Source organism: Eretmochelys imbricata, chromosome 16 (genome assembly GCF_965152235.1).
Source record: "Eretmochelys imbricata isolate rEreImb1 chromosome 16, rEreImb1.hap1, whole genome shotgun sequence".
Classification (NCBI taxonomy): domain Eukaryota; kingdom Metazoa; phylum Chordata; order Testudines; family Cheloniidae; genus Eretmochelys; species Eretmochelys imbricata.
Genome location: NC_135587.1, coordinates 21329078 through 21347384, shown reverse-complemented (window position 1 = coordinate 21347384; position 18307 = coordinate 21329078). Strand labels below are relative to the sequence as shown.

The 18307-nt window shown below is 48.7% G+C and overlaps 1 protein-coding gene across 1 annotated transcript in view; it reads left to right on the top strand.

Moving 5' to 3' along the window:
* The window catches only part of GPSM1 (G protein signaling modulator 1), a 143619-nt gene that overhangs the window by 84220 nt on the left and 41092 nt on the right, over positions 1-18307 (top strand). The window contains exons 10-11 of the mRNA XM_077835894.1: positions 13248-13318; positions 17509-17688. Of these exons, the coding sequence (XP_077692020.1) occupies positions 13248-13318; positions 17509-17688 (251 nt within the window). The remainder of the gene's footprint in view (positions 1-13247; positions 13319-17508; positions 17689-18307) is intronic.

Genomic DNA, 18307 nt, shown 5'->3' with positions numbered 1-18307 from the left:
CCATCACTACAGTATCTGAATGCTTGAGTACTGCAGAGGGCATTTTGTCTCCAAGACTTTTTTGCTTCCTCTTTGATGGGAAAGTTTAATACGGCAGAGAAGGGGCTAATGCTGTATCACTCAAAGGGTTTTATAAAGACGACTTGATGACTGAGGTCTCTCCTTTATCATCTCAGTGAACAGAGTAAGGCCAGATCCTCAGATGGTGTTAATTGTTATGATTCCATTGACTTCAGTGCTAGCTACACTGGATTATGTGAGCAGAAGGGCTGGCCCTCAGGACAGCTGTAACTTGCTTGGCACAGCGAGTGGGAGTTCCCCGGGGTGGGTAGCACTGATGACCCCCCCGCCCCGGGGGGGGAGCCCGCAGTCTGACACCGCCACCCACCTCCCATCATGCACTAGTATGGGATGCAGGGGGAGGGATAGCTCAGTGGTGTGAGCATTGGCCTGCTAAACCCAGGGTTGTGAGTTCAATCCTTGAGGGGGCCATTTAGGATCTAGGGCAAAAACTGGGGATTAGTCCTGCTTTGAGCAGGGGGTCGGACTAGATGACCTCCTGAGGTCCCTTCCAACCCTGATATTCTATGACTCTATTTCAGAGTAGCAGCCGCATTAGTCTGTATCCGCAAAAAGAAAAGGAGTACTTATGGCACCTTAGAGACTAACCAATTTATTTGAGCATAAGCTTTCGTGAGCTACAGCTCACTTCATCGGATGCATATGACTCTACGATGATTCTATGCTTCAAGGTGGATCCTCGGAGACCAACAGCAGCCCTGTTCGGTTATTGAGCTCTCTCTCGCATGCCACCCCATTAGCAGCTGATTCCTTCTCATCAGGTTGACGTCTTTGTGAAGAAAGCAGCTCTGATCCTTGGCCAGACAGTGCCCGGTTAATAAGAGGCCTGTGTTACTAACACACGGCAGTGCATGTGAGACGCCAGCACCAGGAGTATGGGTCGGGGCCTCTTTTCAGGGACTGGTGTTGTGGGCATTGGATGAGGAACTGCAGGGACTATGAGAGGCCTGAGCCAGCCGCTGTTTGCTGTGCCCTCCCTGCATCCGTCTGGAGGACACAGCTGCCTCCGCTGTGCTTGTTTAGCTGCCTCAGAAGGTCGGTCCGTCCGCCCCGCCCGCGTGCCCGTGTTCATTACAGCAGGTCTCTGCTTAGCTGAGTCTCAGCTCCTTTTTGGTCTATTGTTTATTTCCACAAGCTGATCATGGCAGTGTAAGAAGCTCTAAGCTCTCCTGCAGCAGGCCCAGGGGCTGCCTGTTCCTCCCAGGGCCCCGAGGTTACCTTACTGTCTCCCTGCTATCCTGGGGAGCCCCAAAGAGGATGCCCCCCATTTCAGATGAGAGCTAAGGGTCTCTTCCCCTGAGTCCAGCACTGCTGCTCCTTGAATGGCCCCTGGGCTCTCTCTTGATCAACCAAAGCAAACCCTCCCACCCCCACCCTGTGGGGCCACTCACCATGGGCCTAACAATCCTCTCTGTCAGGCAGGATCCTGGAGCACTGCTACATCCAGGCCCCTGGCCCAGTCCAGAGGCGAGTCTCTTGGACGCTTTTAGGGTTCCAGATGGACTCGGATCCAGCTCCTGATTCCCCTACCGTTCCAGGCTTGGACTCCATCCTGACTCTATTTTTGGCCATGCAAAATTGTTAGGGGCTTGGCTGGAGTCCTGTTTCTGGAACCAAACCCCCCAGCCTAGGTTTTGCGGTTGGGCTGTTCTGGTTCACGAATTCCCTCGAGTTTCAGAGTGCTTTGCCAACAAGCCTCCACTGCCTCCCGCAGCCCTGTCTGGGAGCCAGATGTCTCCGCTTTACAGATGGGGAAACAGAGGCACAGGGCTTTACCCAAATGCACATGAGTCAGAGCACAGAGTCCCTCTAGCCCAATGCACAGAGTCCCTCTAGCCCGCCACTGTGCCGCTGTGACCCCTGCCCACCTGCGCACCCTGGTTCCCAGTGCCTTGCTCTGACCACTAAAGACGTGCAGCCTCCCAAAAGAGTATTTGCTCCTTCTTGAACTGCTTCCTTGAAAACCTCGATGGAAAAGCCATGCATGATAGGGCAGCCGGGGGGTTGTAGGGCAGTTCTGTAGGAAAGTCTCTCTTGGTGGCTTATCCGCAAGGAAAGAGAAACCGGATCCTTAACGAACACCTGAGTCCATTAGAAATGGAATCATTTCATACCTGAGGCCAGTGGCTTTTCTGAAGAGCCTCATTCTTTGGCTTCTGTGCAGATCAGATGTGCTTTCCACCAGGGGATGATGTGTCTGTGATCTCACTGGCTCAGAGGAGGCTTTCCCATCTCAATTCCCGCCTGTCCCATGTGGACATTAAAGATCTCACAGCAGTGTGGAAAGGCAGGGTTTGCCCTGTCCAGTATTTCCCAACTCCCCCCATCACGGAGGTGGCTGGCTTCCCGGAGCGCACAAGCTGCTGAGCTCTGATGGGCTCCCAGTGGCCATGTACTTGTGAAATATTATTAATGCTATTCTGAGCCAGTTGTCCAGCTGTCAGACAGGCTGCTGGAGGGTGTAGAACTAGGGTGACAACATTGTGGTGCATCTCCTGCCAAATCAAGCCGCTGAGAAGCTGCTCGGTTGAGAAGTGCGATTTTTGTGGCTGTATATTTATTCTGTTTATCGTAAAGGAACAGTTTTGTCATGGGGGGGAAACCCCTCAAAGCTGTTGTCGTGGGGAGTTTTCGGGTAACCTTCAGGATCTGATATTGACTTAGCTGTGTGCTGTTCTTTATGTCAGTGAATACAGCTCTTCAGAGCTAGGCAGCACAAACACATTGGAAGCCTGTCTTCCCAGCAGAAACTGGCCAGATACTTGATGTTCCCAGCCGGTTAGTTGCTTTTGGTATGTTGAGGAAAGGGCCCAGAATGCAGAGTCCTGGAATTCAACATTTGAGGAGAGTCCAACTAGACTTGGGAAGCAGCCAGATTTGATCCTGGCCCTTATCCATGGGCTGATTTCATACTTCTTGTCACTACTTCCTTATCCACTGGATTTTGAGCTGTATTTTTCCTAGCCTAGTGCAGCCCCCAAACACTGGTACACGCACCCTGAAATGTCTTTTCTGCCTGGGTAGGGAAAATATCCAGTACTCGTGTTTGTAACTCTGTGTACGCCAAGTCCAGCAGCTGGCTTTGGGGAGTCAACTTTTGCTGGGTTCTCTGAACATCGTGGGCTCCAGCACACTCATGATTTATTTCCTGTAGCAGACAGAGACCACGCTGGAGATCGGGGCCCCTTTGTGCTGGGCACTGCACAGACCCAGAGGGAGCGACAGTCCCTTCCCTGAAGTGCTCACAGTCCAAAAAAGGTGGGAGGAGAAAGAGAATATTGATCATCCTCACTAGACAGGCTGGGAACTGAGGCCCAGAGAGATTGACCGAAGGTTACTCAAGGCATATTTGCTAGCACCAGGCACGGAACCCTTCGGAGGCTCAGTCCAGCACTGTCCCCTCTGCAGATGGTTTAACCAGAGCCAGTCATGTTCTGCCTGAAGCCACTGAGCCGCCACTCTCTCACTGCACCTTCTCCCCGCAAACTCAGCCGCTGAAGTGCCAGGAGATCCCAGGATTCCTCTCCTCCCCCAACCCTTGCAGCCATTACCACGTCAAACGGGGAAATCCCCAAAGTCACGATCCCATGGTTAGAGGTACTTTAGCCATCCCTTCAAGAGACAGGGGTTTAGTGGCCTTGGCCAGCAGTTCGGTTTCTGTGTTGTGAGGCCTGTCAGCACCCGGTCATGTAAATAACCATATTTGTGTAGTGCTATCTCACGGCAGCAGTGCTTGAGAAAGCAAGTGCCAGCCTTTGTCAGCCACGGGGAGGTGTGTTGTTAATATGAGAGGTCAAGTGGATTTACAGCAGCCGAACTCATTATGTGTTTGAAGACTAATTAAAGCCCTAACTGAGCTGCTGCTCCTGCTGCAGGCTCCCGCCCCCACCCACCGCTGTGCTCGCCCCCACCCGCTTTGAAGAGGTTGCTGTAATGATGGAGTATTAGCTTGACACAGATTTCCCTGGTTAGGTGTCAGTAGAAGAGATCAGAGCCGCGCTGCGTGCATGCCAATCACTAGACCACGTCTCAGCGTGCACTTCTGACCCCTCGAAGCCGAGACTACTTTTACAGGGCCTGTTTTGTGTGTGGTTTTTCAAAAACTTGGGGTTCATGATCTCACCCACAGATCATGAACCCCAAGCCTTGAATCCCTTTTACCCCTTTTAGTCTTTCAATTAACCTCATCGGGCTTTGGATCGGGCCCCAAGGGAGAGAGAAATGGCTCCTGAAAGAGTGAGCGTTGAAGGGTGCCGAGGGCCAAAGCCAACAGCTGTCGTGTTTTGTTTTCATCTGTGGAGACGCTGTAGGGCAGCTCTTGTGCTCAGGGTGACACTGGATCAAGCCACTGAGCCAGCCACGTGAGCCAGAGAGAGGGAGGGTAAAAGAACATCCTAGCCCTGTAGCCTTTAGAGACTGGATTTCTCTGGAGTTTTGCTGTCAGGTTTCATCTGGTGCAGCCTTCCCACAGGGGCCTGGCATGTCCCTGTCCCACAAATAGAACTGCTGCTCGTTACTTTTCTAGAAGGGGCTTTGATTTGTCTTTCACCGGGATGGAGTAGGCAGCTCCCCGAGGGTGGGGGAGCCTAGGAGTCACCAAAGCACATATCATCTCACGGAGAGCTCCTTAAACAGCTCCCCGCGTCACCACTACACGCGTTCTGCGGGATCTTATCAAAGCCTTACATCTCCGAGGTGCCAGTCCGGTACTGGCCCTGCAGTCCCAGCCGCCGCTCACCTCGCGGGGGGCACAGCAACTCCGGGTGCGGCTGGGTTACAGGTGGGGTGTCTCATCGCCACGGTTAGGAAAGTCCCTGTTAACGGGTGGTGGTGAAGAGAGGTTTCCCCTCCTGGTCGTTTCGCGTCTTATTTTGTATTGAGCTACTACCACTGCAACCGCGCATCACCGGTGACTCCAGTCTCGCAAGCCAAGCAAGTCCGGGCCCGGCTGCTGGGAGACGTCCCTGGGAAAGGCCGGTGCCACGGGAAGCAGTGCTGGTTATTGCTCTTTCCTTCCGAGTCAGTGCTGACCCCTTCCCTCCAGCAGGCCGCCTCCCCAGCTCGTTGTAATTAAATGGCGCTGTAGAAAGGGAAGAGCGGGAGAGGATGGCGGTGGGGTTTGTTTCCACCAGGAAGCAGAGTGCCTCGTTCTTGTCGTCTTTATAATGTGTTCCTCTTTTTCTTGCCTTCCATATATTGCACGCTTGAGAGAGCGCTTTGAACCAGCGCAGCCGTGGCTCGGGGTGACCTGCAGTGCTGCCGGGATGTTCAATGGCCGTTGCGGCAGCAACCAGCTGACACGGCTGCACAATGGTTGCAGCACTGGCAAGGTGGACCCAGGGGTTGTGCCTCATTTTCATGAAAAGCATCTTGGGAAGAATCTTGACCTTCCCATAGAAACAGGGCAGGTGCGACCTCAGCTGAACGTTTCAATTGAAGACCCAAATCACACATCCTTCGTGCCGCACTGTGGTATAAACCCAATGTCTCACTCCATAGCCTCTTGCCCAGGGTGGAAAGCATGGCATGTGCATGACCTACATGCTAAGCAAGCCTTATAATGAAAAAGGGACACTCTTTGGATTGAGAAGCAGTGGGATGAAACCTTGGCACTGAAGGGGGTAGTTAAAGGGTGCTTCCTGTTTGGCTGGCCTTTTTGCCAGAGTAAAGAGTGTCCATGGCACGTTACCAGTGGAATTTGCCAGCACAGCTTTCGGTGTGCCCATAAATGCTTCCCTCTGTCACTGAGCGCTGATGAGATGGAAGAAGGCCTTCTCTGTGCAGAGCCACAGCCCCCTACAGGTGTGTGCTTTCTCCCCATTCTCCACCTGTTGTTCAGGATCCTACAGCAAGCACCAGATAAACGCCAGTCTCCATCTGTAGGGGTAGGTGGAATGAGGGAACCTTACCTGGTCACAGTTGTAATGTTACTCCACCAGCAATATGGCTGGGCCAACGAAACTGCTAACCTGAAATGGCTGCATTGGCTGTACCATTGGTATGGCTGTACCATGTATACAGATGGGCTAAGGAGCTGCCATTCACATTGGAGGCTGAATCCTTACTGATGTCCAGCCTCTTTGGTGGTGATCTTGTGAGATGTGACCTCAGGATTTGCCTGCCACCTTGGACTTTATTGGCATCTGGCCTGGAGAATGGGTAACTTCTGGCTTTGACTGTTACCCCAACCCAAAACTGCAGTGGCAGGCTTGATCCAGGGTTTTGGATCCAACCTTAGTGTTCAGATTTGGGGTTCTGATTTGGGGCTCTCTCTCTTGCTGATAAAATCAGAGTCCCTGGCCCTGCAGACTGATTGACATGTATGGATCTGTACGTCCTATTCTGGGTGGAACACATCACAGATCCCCGGCTGCACAGATTAGGTTGTTGGGTCAGGGCTGTAGAACGCTTCCGTGTTCCATGCTAGCAGAGAACCTCACATATTCTGCTCTTCCCCCTTTCCCCTCTGCATCCACAGCTCACATGTGGTTGGAGTTTGGTCCCTTGATCCAAACTGACCCTTTTAGTTTTGTTTCTAGGACACACTGAAAGCCAAGAGCTGGGGCCTGTTCCTTGTGTGTGGTTCAGCTGCGACCTATGATGGTGAAACTCTGGTGAAATCAATTGCTGTAGCGTCAGCAACAGGGTACAGCAGACAGGGCGTTGGGGTGGGGAACTGGGGCACCAGTGTTCTATTCCTGGCTCTGACACCGACCCGCTGTGTGATCCTGGACAAGTGACTTCCCCTCTCTCTTGTCTATTTGGAGTGTAAAACTGGGACTCTCTCGCTGTGTGTATGCACAGTGCCTACCCCTATATAGGCTGCCCACAGTAGTTGTACAAATAAATAGTACAACTGGACCATTGGAGCTGAAATCTTACGAGACAACTCGGAACTCACTGAATGTGAATCCTAGCCTTGAGCCTCCTCCAACCTGAACTATAACAGGAACTTAATCCAGACTGAAAAATCCCCTCTTCAGGACGTCTCTGAATATCTGGAGTATGCAAAAATACAGCAAATCTTGAGCCGTTCATGATACTGTCAGTATTTCCTTGTATGTCATGTGTGCTTCCTTAATCACACACACGTTCTATTAAATCCCATTCTCCACAGGGAAGTATTTGAATCAATATGTTTCCTGGAAGATGAGCAGAGAATAAAACGCTTGCAATCTTGTTTGAGAGTCAAATTCCGAGCAAAGTGGGTCTCTCGTAATGGTCCCAATTTATGCATGTGAGTACTCCCAGGAGTAAAGTTAATCTTAGCGAACCAGGCAGACCTGCCCACATGTGCAGAGTGGCTCACAACATGCGTAAAGTTACTCATGTGTAAATATTTACAGAACTGGGGCCTCTCTCTTTTTTGGTTGGACACAAATGCAATAAAAAGCCTTTTAAAATCAAATAATTTATCTTTTCCAAGTGTCTTCTTCTAAAGTCCGTCTCCACATTTAGAGTATTTCACTGCAGAAAACCCACCACTGGAAATCCCGTTCAACGTCAATGAGTGGCAAATTAAAACCCCAGATGTGGTCATTCAGTTTAGACCTAATGTTTTACAAAATTAGAAAGCTTTCCATAAAATACATGTCCGTCAATGTCCCACGTATGCATATAAATATATTGCCCCTTTCAAACACAAACAGAACACGCTTTGAAAGGCTTGTGTGAAGGTTGTTAGTTGTGGCCAGCGAAGGGCAAATAGCAACAGCATGAAGTGCCGCGGCATCTCGAAGTACCAGAGGGATGAGTTGCAGCAGCTTGAACTACTCCCATCCTGGGTTCCACCCACCCAGATCTGCCAATGCCCATCATTACCTGCATTATCTTGGGTGAGTCACTGAACCTCCCTAGGTCTCACTTTCCCAGCTATCTTATGGGGCCAATATCCACCTTCACAAAGTGCTTTCATAGTCGTGTGCAGAAGGTGCTGGAGCAGGGCAAGCGTGCGTTTGTTGTTAAACAGCTCCTCTGGCTTCTACCGTCAATAGATAAAGACGTACCATGATTCTGACCTGTTAATGTCACTTCAACGAGACTGGAGAGTATCTAGCAGAAGCGTGCGTTCCAGTGTGTCACATTGGATTCCTGCACTGCAGACGTGGGTCAGACCCCTTCTCCTTCACGGCCTCATGCAAAGTCACCAAGAGGCCGACAGGCCAGATGCTGAGCAGTGAAGTTCCTGCTATCCGATGAGGGGAGCCATTCCCAAAGCCTGCCCTGGACACTGGAGAGGAAAAAGGCAGGATTTTCCAGTTCAGTCAGTTCTGGTAAACAACTGAATCCAGGGCCTGCGAAGCTGGAACCTACTTGCCATAATTCAGTCACTCCAGGAAACAGGAGAGCTTTTAACTCTCCCTAAGGTGGTGGGGGCTGTGAAGAGTAATGTATAAATATAGGGAAATACAGAATGTGTGTATGAGAGAGAGGTCGGCATGGGTGTTCAATATAGGTAGATATGGGGGGCTGACTGTGGGAGGGAGAGAGAGGCAAAGAGGTAAGAACAGGGGTGTTTGTAGATATGAGGTGGTTTAAAAGAGAGGGGGTGTATTTATGCGTATAGCTCAAATATGTGCATAGAGAGAATGTCTCTCTGTGCTTATCATTTTATGAAGGCCCTCATGTCTGCCTGCTTTAAGATCAGGTGGTGGTGGACTTACCTGGTTTTATAAAATGAAAAAAACAAAATGTGAAAAACATTTAACGTGGCCCAAATTGTCAAGCCAGAGAGATTCTGATTGGTTAATCGAGCTATTTAGCTCATAAGGCGGATATATTTTTAAAAAATATTTTAAAAAAAAACAACCCATGACCTTGAGTATCAAAAAAAAAACAAACCAAAAAAAAAACCCCAAACCCAGATTCTCAAAAAAAAAAAAAGCCATGAATACAGTCAGTCAGGTTGCTCAGCTGATGTTCACAAAAAGGTTTCAACTTGCTAGATTAAAGACCTCTGCAAACTGTAAAGACAGAGAGAGCATTTAGAAATGCCCCTGAGGTTTTCCGTTAGTCTGCAATGGGCTTCGTAAACATGCCAATAAATACAGGGGAGAAGAAAAAAAACTACAGAGTAACAGACACAGGTTTTCAGTTGCTCAATTTTTTGCATCCAGGGCTGCTGCTGCTGATCAGTGGAGGAAAGAGAGAGTAAGAGAGTGTCATTTTCTTGCTGAATATTAGGCTGTTACAAATATCTCTGGGGAAAAATAATCTGGTGGAGGTTGTGGGGACGGGACTGAGTGCACCCTGAAGTTACTTTGGAGCCATTTGAAATGATGCCCTGGTCCGTAATAGAAAATTAGCTGGATTCACATTTTCCCAGTGGTTAGGTGAGTATGGAAGTCTCTCTGCTATTCTTGAGGCTGAGGGTGATACAAAGATTAAAGGCACCACAATCTGGTCTTGGTTGCACCCCTGAGTAATGTGGAGAAACTCCAATGAGCTCCATGGAGTTACTCCAAATTTAGGGCCAGCTTCTGAGACCTTTACTCACACTGAGTAGTGTGAATGGGGCTGCTTGCAGAGTAAGGTATTACTCAATGGAAGTGTGGCAAACTTGTCATAACTGAGTTCAGAATTTGGCCCCATAACTGATTTTAATTTCTCTCCCAGGTAAATAGATACAGAGTCTGCCTGTCTGTTTGGAAGCTGTATTTGTTAACTCTTAACTTCTCCCTCAGATGAATTTGAAATCCTAGTGGCAATAAAGGAAGAACACACTGCCACAACTGAAAAAACAAATTGTTGTGTTACGCCCCAATTACTGGGAAGGTCTCCGCTGAATACATATATTAAAGTAACAAAGGAAAGGTACGTTTGTCAGATCAAAGATTAATGGTTCTATCTGCAAGGGTTTAATGCTATTGCAAATACACTCAAGCACGGAGGATGTGGTGTATAATTAACGACTCTTTAGGCTGTTAGGAATTATTTCTATTTATCTTATAAGACACACTGCTCTTTGTTTTCACCGTGATGCACGCTTGCTTTAGAGCACTGGACTTCACCTCTCAGAGGCATTGCTTCAGCAAGAACAAAATGCGGAAACTGCTTTAAATGTTTATAATGATCTTGGTTCCAAACCCCTCGCTGCACATAATGGAGGAGGCTGTAGCTTACTTCAAGGAAAGTTCAGTGCCTTGAGCAGCTTTCAGGTAGCTGTGGAGATTTGTGGGCACCTTTATTGAGTGGTTCTTAACACCACCGCCCCTCCCCCACACCAGCCTTCTATTTCCCAACTCACATATGGACTCCCTGTTTATACAGATGCACCCAGAGAGAGTATCTCTAGGAGCAGAAATAATAGTCCTGTCCAGATTCTCTCGGAGTCTCGCTGATACCTAGAGGGTGCAAAGCACTCCTGGATATCAGGGAGCAACCTTCACAGCAGATGCAGAAGAAAGATTATTCTGAAATGAATGTTGTCCGAAAAATGCCTTTTGTTTTTAATGGGGGGTTCCTGGAAGGTAACTCTTGGAACTGGGATGGGAGGAGCACACTTCGATTTGGGGCGGGGGAGCCTGGGTGGTACTGCCTCTCCCCTCTGTTCTGTCAGCGCCCGAAGATGACTTGTGAGAAGGCAGAGAGTGTGGCTTGGTGGTCAGAGCTGGGAGTGAGCATTCCTGGGTCTGCCAGGCCCTTGCTGTGTGACCTTTGGTTCAGCTCTGGGCTCTGTCTAGGCTCCAAGGGACAGTGATGTCCTGGGGCAGGGAGCAAGGAGGGGCTTGGGCTGTGTTTGCAAAATGCTTTAAAATGACTAGATGACAGGGGCTATGTAGACAGTGGGCCAAACTCTCTGATGGTATAGATTGGTCAATGCCCTTGGTGTCAGTGGAGCTGTCAGTTCACGCCAATGAGAATTTGACCCGAGCATGTATTTACTTGGTCCCTGTTCATGTTCTGAGTGCAAATGCTGCGACTGGTGATTAATGCTTTCAGATACTGAGGCACTGCAAAGTCTCTCAGCAAAAGTAGGCAGGGATGGAAGCAAACACTGCAAAAGCCAATTAGCCCTACCTGAGTTGCTCAGAGTAACAGAGGCCCTTCTTCCCATCTGCCCAAAAGCTGGGCGAGCTCTGTGGCTGAACCCTGGCCAACTGCCTGACTTCCGGGACAGTCCTGTTTTGCTGAGCGAGCGCCAGCTGAGAAACTGGCCTTGCCTTTGCAGCTGTGGCAAGGTGACAGATTTCCCTGTTGGAGGGACATGGTGGTTGCCTCGGTGGTTACTCTTTGCTTTGAAGCCTAACCAAAAAATCCTTTTCTCTAGAGAAATTTAATTTCTATTTAGGTCCCAATTCCACAAACTGTTCCAATTCAGCAAAGTCCATCAGTCTGTGCTCAATTTTAAGCATGAGTTGAATTCCTGTTGACTTTAATATGACTTTAGCACATGCTTAAAACTAAGCAGGTGTTGCCAAGCTTTGCTGAATGGAGATGGACTTAAACATGTGTGTCAGTGTCTTGCTGAACTGGGGCTTTAGGACTGTAATAATCTAAGTATTTTAGGCAACAGGACAGGGTTTAGGGGTGGTGCAATTAGATATAGGTTAGTCAAATGAAATTACCATACACTAGACCACATTTTATTACAGTGCTGGTCACAACAGGAGTTATCTGGACTTTGTCCTCTCATCATATGGAAACCGTGCACTGAGTGTGCCCAAGAGACGTTCAGCCCAGCTCCTACCAGAATAGCTAGAGGGAAGCTCAGGCTTGGCACACCTAGAATAGCTGAGACTTGCAGACCATGAGGGTCCCAGTGTGAGCCCTGGTCCTGGTTACACACAGGCTCGCAGTGCAGCTGGACTCAGCTTGGGGCTGTTGTTTCCTATAGAAGCGTAATGCTGCTATGCTTCCCCACAATTATCTAGCCCTCCTGCTGCCATTTAGCCTGTCTATTACAGGCATTAGTTGCATTTTGTCTTAAACTGGAGTGTAAATTCTTTGAGTCTGGGAATGTACCTTGCTCTCTGCTTTGTGCAATCCCCAGTGCAATTGCACCTCAATCCTGATCCGGGTACCTGGGCATGATGGTAATACAGATATCTGAGATTATTAATGGGCATTGCTGTGGGAAATCAGAATAGTTTTGCTCTCGGTGAATTTGCTGTCACAACCATCAAAGCTCTGGCATTTCCATTCTCAGGAATTGGCATGGCTTTTGTTTTCCAAGCCTGAAAACTTCCAGGTAAAACTGGTCCCAAACCTCTAAATTTAGCATCTCTGCCACCTGAAATCACTGAATGTTGCATGGTTCCCACCCAAACCTAGACTCCTGAGAAGAGGGGAGAGCCGGAAGGGTTGGGGGAGTTTTCCCAGCCAGGATGATTATGGCATAATGGGGGATGCTGCATGTATCTAATTGGAAGTGCAGAGGCAAGAGGAAGTATGCTAGAGAGAGAGAGAGAGAGAGAGAGTTTGGGGAGTCAGAATCTAAATCTAGAACTCTACAGTTAGAATCTAAATCCATTTTCATCCGTTATATTCTTGATGTAATTGTTTAATAAAATGAATTTGCTGGAAACTCAGACACTCTCTTCAGTGTTGCCAGCTCTCATGATTTTATTGTCAATCTTGCAGTACGTGGTGTATTTTCCTGATGCTCCAGCTCCTGGAGTCATGTTAGCTTGTAAGTCTATCAGCTTTCATTTACATTTCTAGCCTTCATGGTTGTGGACAGAAGCTTGAAGATGTGACCCAGGCATGTCCCAAAGGTTCAAAACCAGATGGCAAAGAAACAGAACCCCAAACATATTATTTGGTTAAATCTCATGTTTTTTTAAGTCAATCTCATGATTTTGGGGGGGAAACTTTTGATTTTTTTTTTTTTTAATGTTTGCAGTTGGCAACACTGCTACAGAGCACCTGGCTCAGATTCTAGGCTTGTAGCACTATGCTGGCATGGTGTCCAGGTTGGCATCGTGTGACTCTAGCTGTTACTAACTGAACTGCGATAGTGGTTTGAAAAAACAAACGAACAAAAGGGAACAAAACATGTTCTGAATCTCAAGGACAACCCGGCTGCAACATCCTGTCCTGTTGACTTTGTATCACTCCAGTTAACGGGAGTTGGGGTCTGCTGTGGATTGAATTTTATCTGCATGACATTAATACCGACAACAGGTGACAGCCACTTGCATAAAGTCTGTGTTGTTGTTTTTCAGGAGCCAGGCCTAAGAGAATCCAAAGGAACAGCATGGACAGTTTAGACCTCTTGAAGTTCCCCTCTGAAAAGGTAAGCAGAGGTGTCTGTGAGAGGAGGCAGGGAGGCGGGACAACCAAATTCACATTGGCTGGCCTAGGAGATTAAATATCAGCAGGACTCTGTGATGGTTTATTGGATGACTTCATCTGCAGGGACATATGCAATTAGTAGATATCACTAGAGTCGCTGGGATTAACCAAGGAGGGTTTCTAGGGAGCCTGGAGGAGAGGAACAGCTGGTCGAGCTAAAAAAGGCACCTAGTTGAAATCTGACAAACCAATGGCTACACTTTTTGGAAAACAATCCTTCCTGGAGAAGACCAGAGTTAACTTTAGACCCCATTAGCTCTCGGTGGCCAATCTCAGTCCGTTTTACTCTGGGACAGGGCTGTCTTCAAGGTGAATGTGGAATGAGAGGCCAAAGGCAGGAGCCTTCTCATTACCACAGGGTTTTGCTCTGTTAGTGCACTGAGGCTTTCCTGCCAGTGGCTTCTCCAGAGGAAATGTGGGGTCCAGGCATGTTTCTTCTCTGCTGTGTCTCTCTCTCGTGCTTAGGCTCGTGTCTGAGCCAGCTGGGAGACGCTGAAACCTCCCATCTTCAGGAAAAATTTAATTTTCCTGTGAAACCTTCCCCAGGCCATTGCCTTTCTTCTTGGGATTCTGCTGGCAATTATTGCCTTTGTCACGGGGTCAGGCCATTCCCTTGCCTTGTGGAGATTTCCCAGGCCAGCAGCAGTCTCCTTTGCTTTGAATGTAATCTGCAGTAGTAATTACCATCTAGATAGCCCTTTCCATCCATAGATCTCCGGTGTGTCAGAATTATCACCCCCTCCTCTTTATAGATGGGGAAACTGAGGCATAGCGCGGGGCTGTGGCTCACCCAAGGTTGCAGAGCGAGTCACGGGTCAGGTAGGCCTAGCAAGCAAAGACCAGATTTCCAAAGCTACTTAGGCGCCTAAAGATGTAGATGGGTGCCTAGTGGAGTTTTACACAAGTGCCTAACTCCCACTGGCTTTCAGTGGAAATCAGGTACCTAACCTGCTATGGGGCTTTTGTAAATTCTGCTCGAGTCCATCCGTGGGTGCTGGAGCTGGGGGTTCTACCGTACCCCCTGGCTTGAAGTGGTTTACAGTGGGTGCGATGGCTCTCAGCACCCCCACTATGAAAACTGTTCCAGCACCCCTGTGTCCATCTGCACCTAAACACCTTTGTAAATCTGACCCCAGACCTCTCGAGTCCCCGACATGATAGCTGCCCCTTTAATTCACCCAGCCACTGACCGGGACACATCCAGCTCTGGAGCTGGACTGGCACGAGTGGTGCCAGCCTCCCCCAGTGCGGCATCCAGACTGCTGTTCTGACTCAGGAGCGGTGACGCCCAGGCCGCGGCGCTGAGATCAGAGAGGCGTCTGAATGAGCATCCGAGGGATAGTTAGTGCTGAGTAACCTCATGGCCTTGGGGATTCTCTCGCTGATGTGTGGCTTGCTGCTGGCTTCAGTGTAATAGCTGAGCCCTCAGGCAGGATTATGAGCTTCCAGAGTTCTTGCTGGGAGGCTGGAGTAAACGGGAGCTGTCAGCAGGCAGCGGCTGAGTTCTCCCATTCTCCTTTAAGTGGCCCTTGAGGAGAGAGTGTATTTTGGTCTCTTCCTGGCAGCCTCTTCAGCTGCATTGTCCCTTCCGCTCTTCAGCCCACTTGATGGGAATGTGATTATAGCCCAGGAGGGGGGCATCCGCTCTGAGCTCCCAGTGGGGGAAGCGTGATCGGATTAAAGCTCACATCTCTGTCTCATCTCTTCAATCTCTCCAGCCCCTTTTCCACCCCATTGCCTAATTCTCTTGCCCTTTCCTGCGTCAATCCCTCCATCACTTTCACAGATTCATAGATGTCAACGCCCAAAGAGATTATCTAGTCTGATCTCCTGTATAACGCGGGCCTTAAATTTCAGTTACCCCTGTGGGAGACCATATCAAAAGCTTTGCTAAAGTCAAGATATGTATGTTAGAGGACGATGGCAGCAAAAGCGCTCCGTACTGCAGCTGACGTTCCAGCTGAACTAGCAAGTGTTAAGGCTGAATATGGTTCTTGGAGCATTCAGGTGCTGTGCTCAAGCGAAAAGCACAGTGCCGTGTAGCCCAAGGACTGGAAGCACTGAGCGTCAAACCCCTCCACGCTGCCCTGCACCGGCACACCCCTGTCAGCCTCAGCCACAAGGCAGAAATAACCACGTGTCAGAGTAGACAGGCCAGTGCGGGATGGTTTGTTTGTTAGACAGGGAGAGGGAGGGAAGGTGGATGCATTTTGGGGGAGGGAAGTAAGGAGCAGGAGCCCGTGATTGGGGCGGAGGTATTAGTAGGGATTTTTTCTTTTAAAGCATGGAGGGTTGGAATGAGAGGAGCTTTATTTCCAGAAATGGAGGTTACGTGATCCAGTGAGCAGGACACTGGACTAGGAAACTGGTTCCTCTTCCAGACTCTGACCTTCTCTGTGACCTTGTGCAAGTCACTTAGAATCATAGAAGATCAGGGTTGGAAGAGACCTCAGGATGTCATCGAGTCCAACCCCCTGCTCAAAGACGGACCAACCCCAACTAAATCATCCCAGCCAGGGCTTTGTCAAGCCGGGCCTTAAAAACCTCTAAGGATGGAGATTCCACCACCTCTCTAGGTAACCCATTCCCGTGCTTCACCACCCTCCTAGTGAAATAGTGTGCTGGGCTCCTGGAGGATGTATGTATATTATGAAAGGGAAGAATATCTCCCTAGGTGTGGAAGCAAGTGGATGGAAAGGGAGTGATTCTACTCCTACAGTAGCTGATTCATTTGTTGAGCTCTAAGGACCCTTTGTGTTTGCAAATCAGAGAGATGCCTATTACTATCTGTAGGGTAAATGGTTTTTTTCCTATCACAATTACACCCACTACGGATGGAATTAAAGTGATTGAATCAAATTTCTGGGGAGTTGCTTCAGAATGATTGAGTCACGTGCGTCTGCCTGACCTGGTAATTTCTCTCGCTGAGTAGTTTGAAATGTGACCAAGCTGCTGGGTTCTCCTCAGTTTCCTGAGCCTTAATCCCCGATAGGAAATCCTTGCACCCTGTTTATTATCCTTATTGAGCGCGGTCCATGTGCTAGGTGGTGTAGAGGAAGATACTGTCTCTGTCTCACGGGCTGCATCAGTGATTTATGCCAAGATGTTTGTGCAGGATGGTTTGTGCTTTCGCTACAAACGGGTGATATCCTTGAAAGTCCCAGTTCCCGTTTGTTAGTTGACAGCACTCAAATGTTTTGCAGTATTGTTCCAGCAAGGAATCGGGCCCCTTTGGGGAAGGGGAATTGACCGACCTGAGCAGGCTTTGAAAAGCAGCTATAGAGATAGAGAGCTGACTGTCAGGAATAGAGAAGGCAACTAGGAGACCTCTCTAACGTGGTGGTTACCTCCAGTCACATCTTAATACGTTGTCCTGGGATTGCAGCCAGGCCTGCAGGATGGTTATCTATGTGCCTGGTAAATATAATAAATTACCGGTCTGGACTTACACATACATGCACACACTCTGACAAGCTAGTGTAAGCTCGACTAATTTTGTTTCCTGTGAATGATACATCCTCTCCGGTAATGTATGTTGTCCTCTACTAAACGGTGCATCAGTCACAAACTAGGGGCCACCAAATAAAATTAATAGGCAGCAGCTTTAAAACAAACAAAAGGAAGTATTTCTTCACCCAATGCACAGTCAACCTGTGGAACTCCTTGCCAGGGGATGTTGTGAAGGCCAAGAATATAACAGGGTTCAAAAAAGAACTAGGTAAGTTCCTGGAGGATAGGTCCATCAATGGCTATTAGCCAGGATGGGCAGGGATGGTGTTCCTAACCTCTGTTTGCCAGAAGCTGAGAATGGGTGACAGGGGATGGATCACTTGATGATTACCTATTCTGTTCATTCCTTCTGGGGCACCTGGCACTGGCCACTATCAGAAGACAGGACACTGGGCTACATGGACTATTGCTGGCTAGATACTGGACTAGATGGACCCAGTGTGGCCGTTCTTGTGTTCTAAAACTTTCTATGCCTAACCCTCCATGACACCATCATAAATGTGCGATTGTGGCTTCTGATCTCTAGGTTAATTTCTTACAGATTCTAGGTGTAAACCCGCAATCACCACATGAAGCCTCAGCTGAATGATTTGTGCAATGACTGTTTCTTGTCCTCCCCAGGAGCAGAATGGGGATAGCCACCACATGGGAAACCTGAAGATCACGGGAAAGGACTTCTTGTCTCTGCCCGTGAGATCCAAGAAATACCATGAGAACCAGTCCAATTCAGAGAGGAAATCCCAGGAGTCCAATATGTCACCGCTGGATGCCAGTGATGTACGACTCCAGGTGTCTCAATCGGTAGGAAGATGAGGGTTTGGGGGGGTTTCCAAACAGAGCTCTTTGAGCTTTTTATAAAATGTTCATTCTTGTCATATGTGTAGCCTGACGAGGCAGGAGGCAGTGTGGCCGGGGCCTGGATAGAACACTGGATTTCGGAGACCTGGGTTTTATTCCCAGCTCTCCACTGGCCTGATATGTGACTTTTGGCAAGTCAATTCACTGCTCCCTGCCTCAGTTTCCCCATCTTTAAAATAGGGATAATGGTACTGACTTCCCTTTATAAAGATCTCCTTTTGTGATCTACTGATACAAAGTGCTATGTAAGAGCTGTGGATTATTATTGTTAATAATGTGAATAATTATTATGATGTGAAAGATCCTATGGTGGTTTTCCATTTGCTGTTTTTACTAGAGAGGGGACCTGAACTTCTCCTAAGTGTGGGAGTGTTAACGTGTGAGGCCAACATCTCTAACAATTTTGGCTGTCTCTGTCTGCAGGCCCCTAGCTTGATCCATGTGAGGATGCCTGCTCTTCCGGGGGCGGGTGCTCGCCACTTCGGGAGAATCAGACCCTTTTTAGGAGTCCCCACCTGAGTGTCCAAAATGATGAGTCGCTTTTGGAAAAGGTTGGCCCATT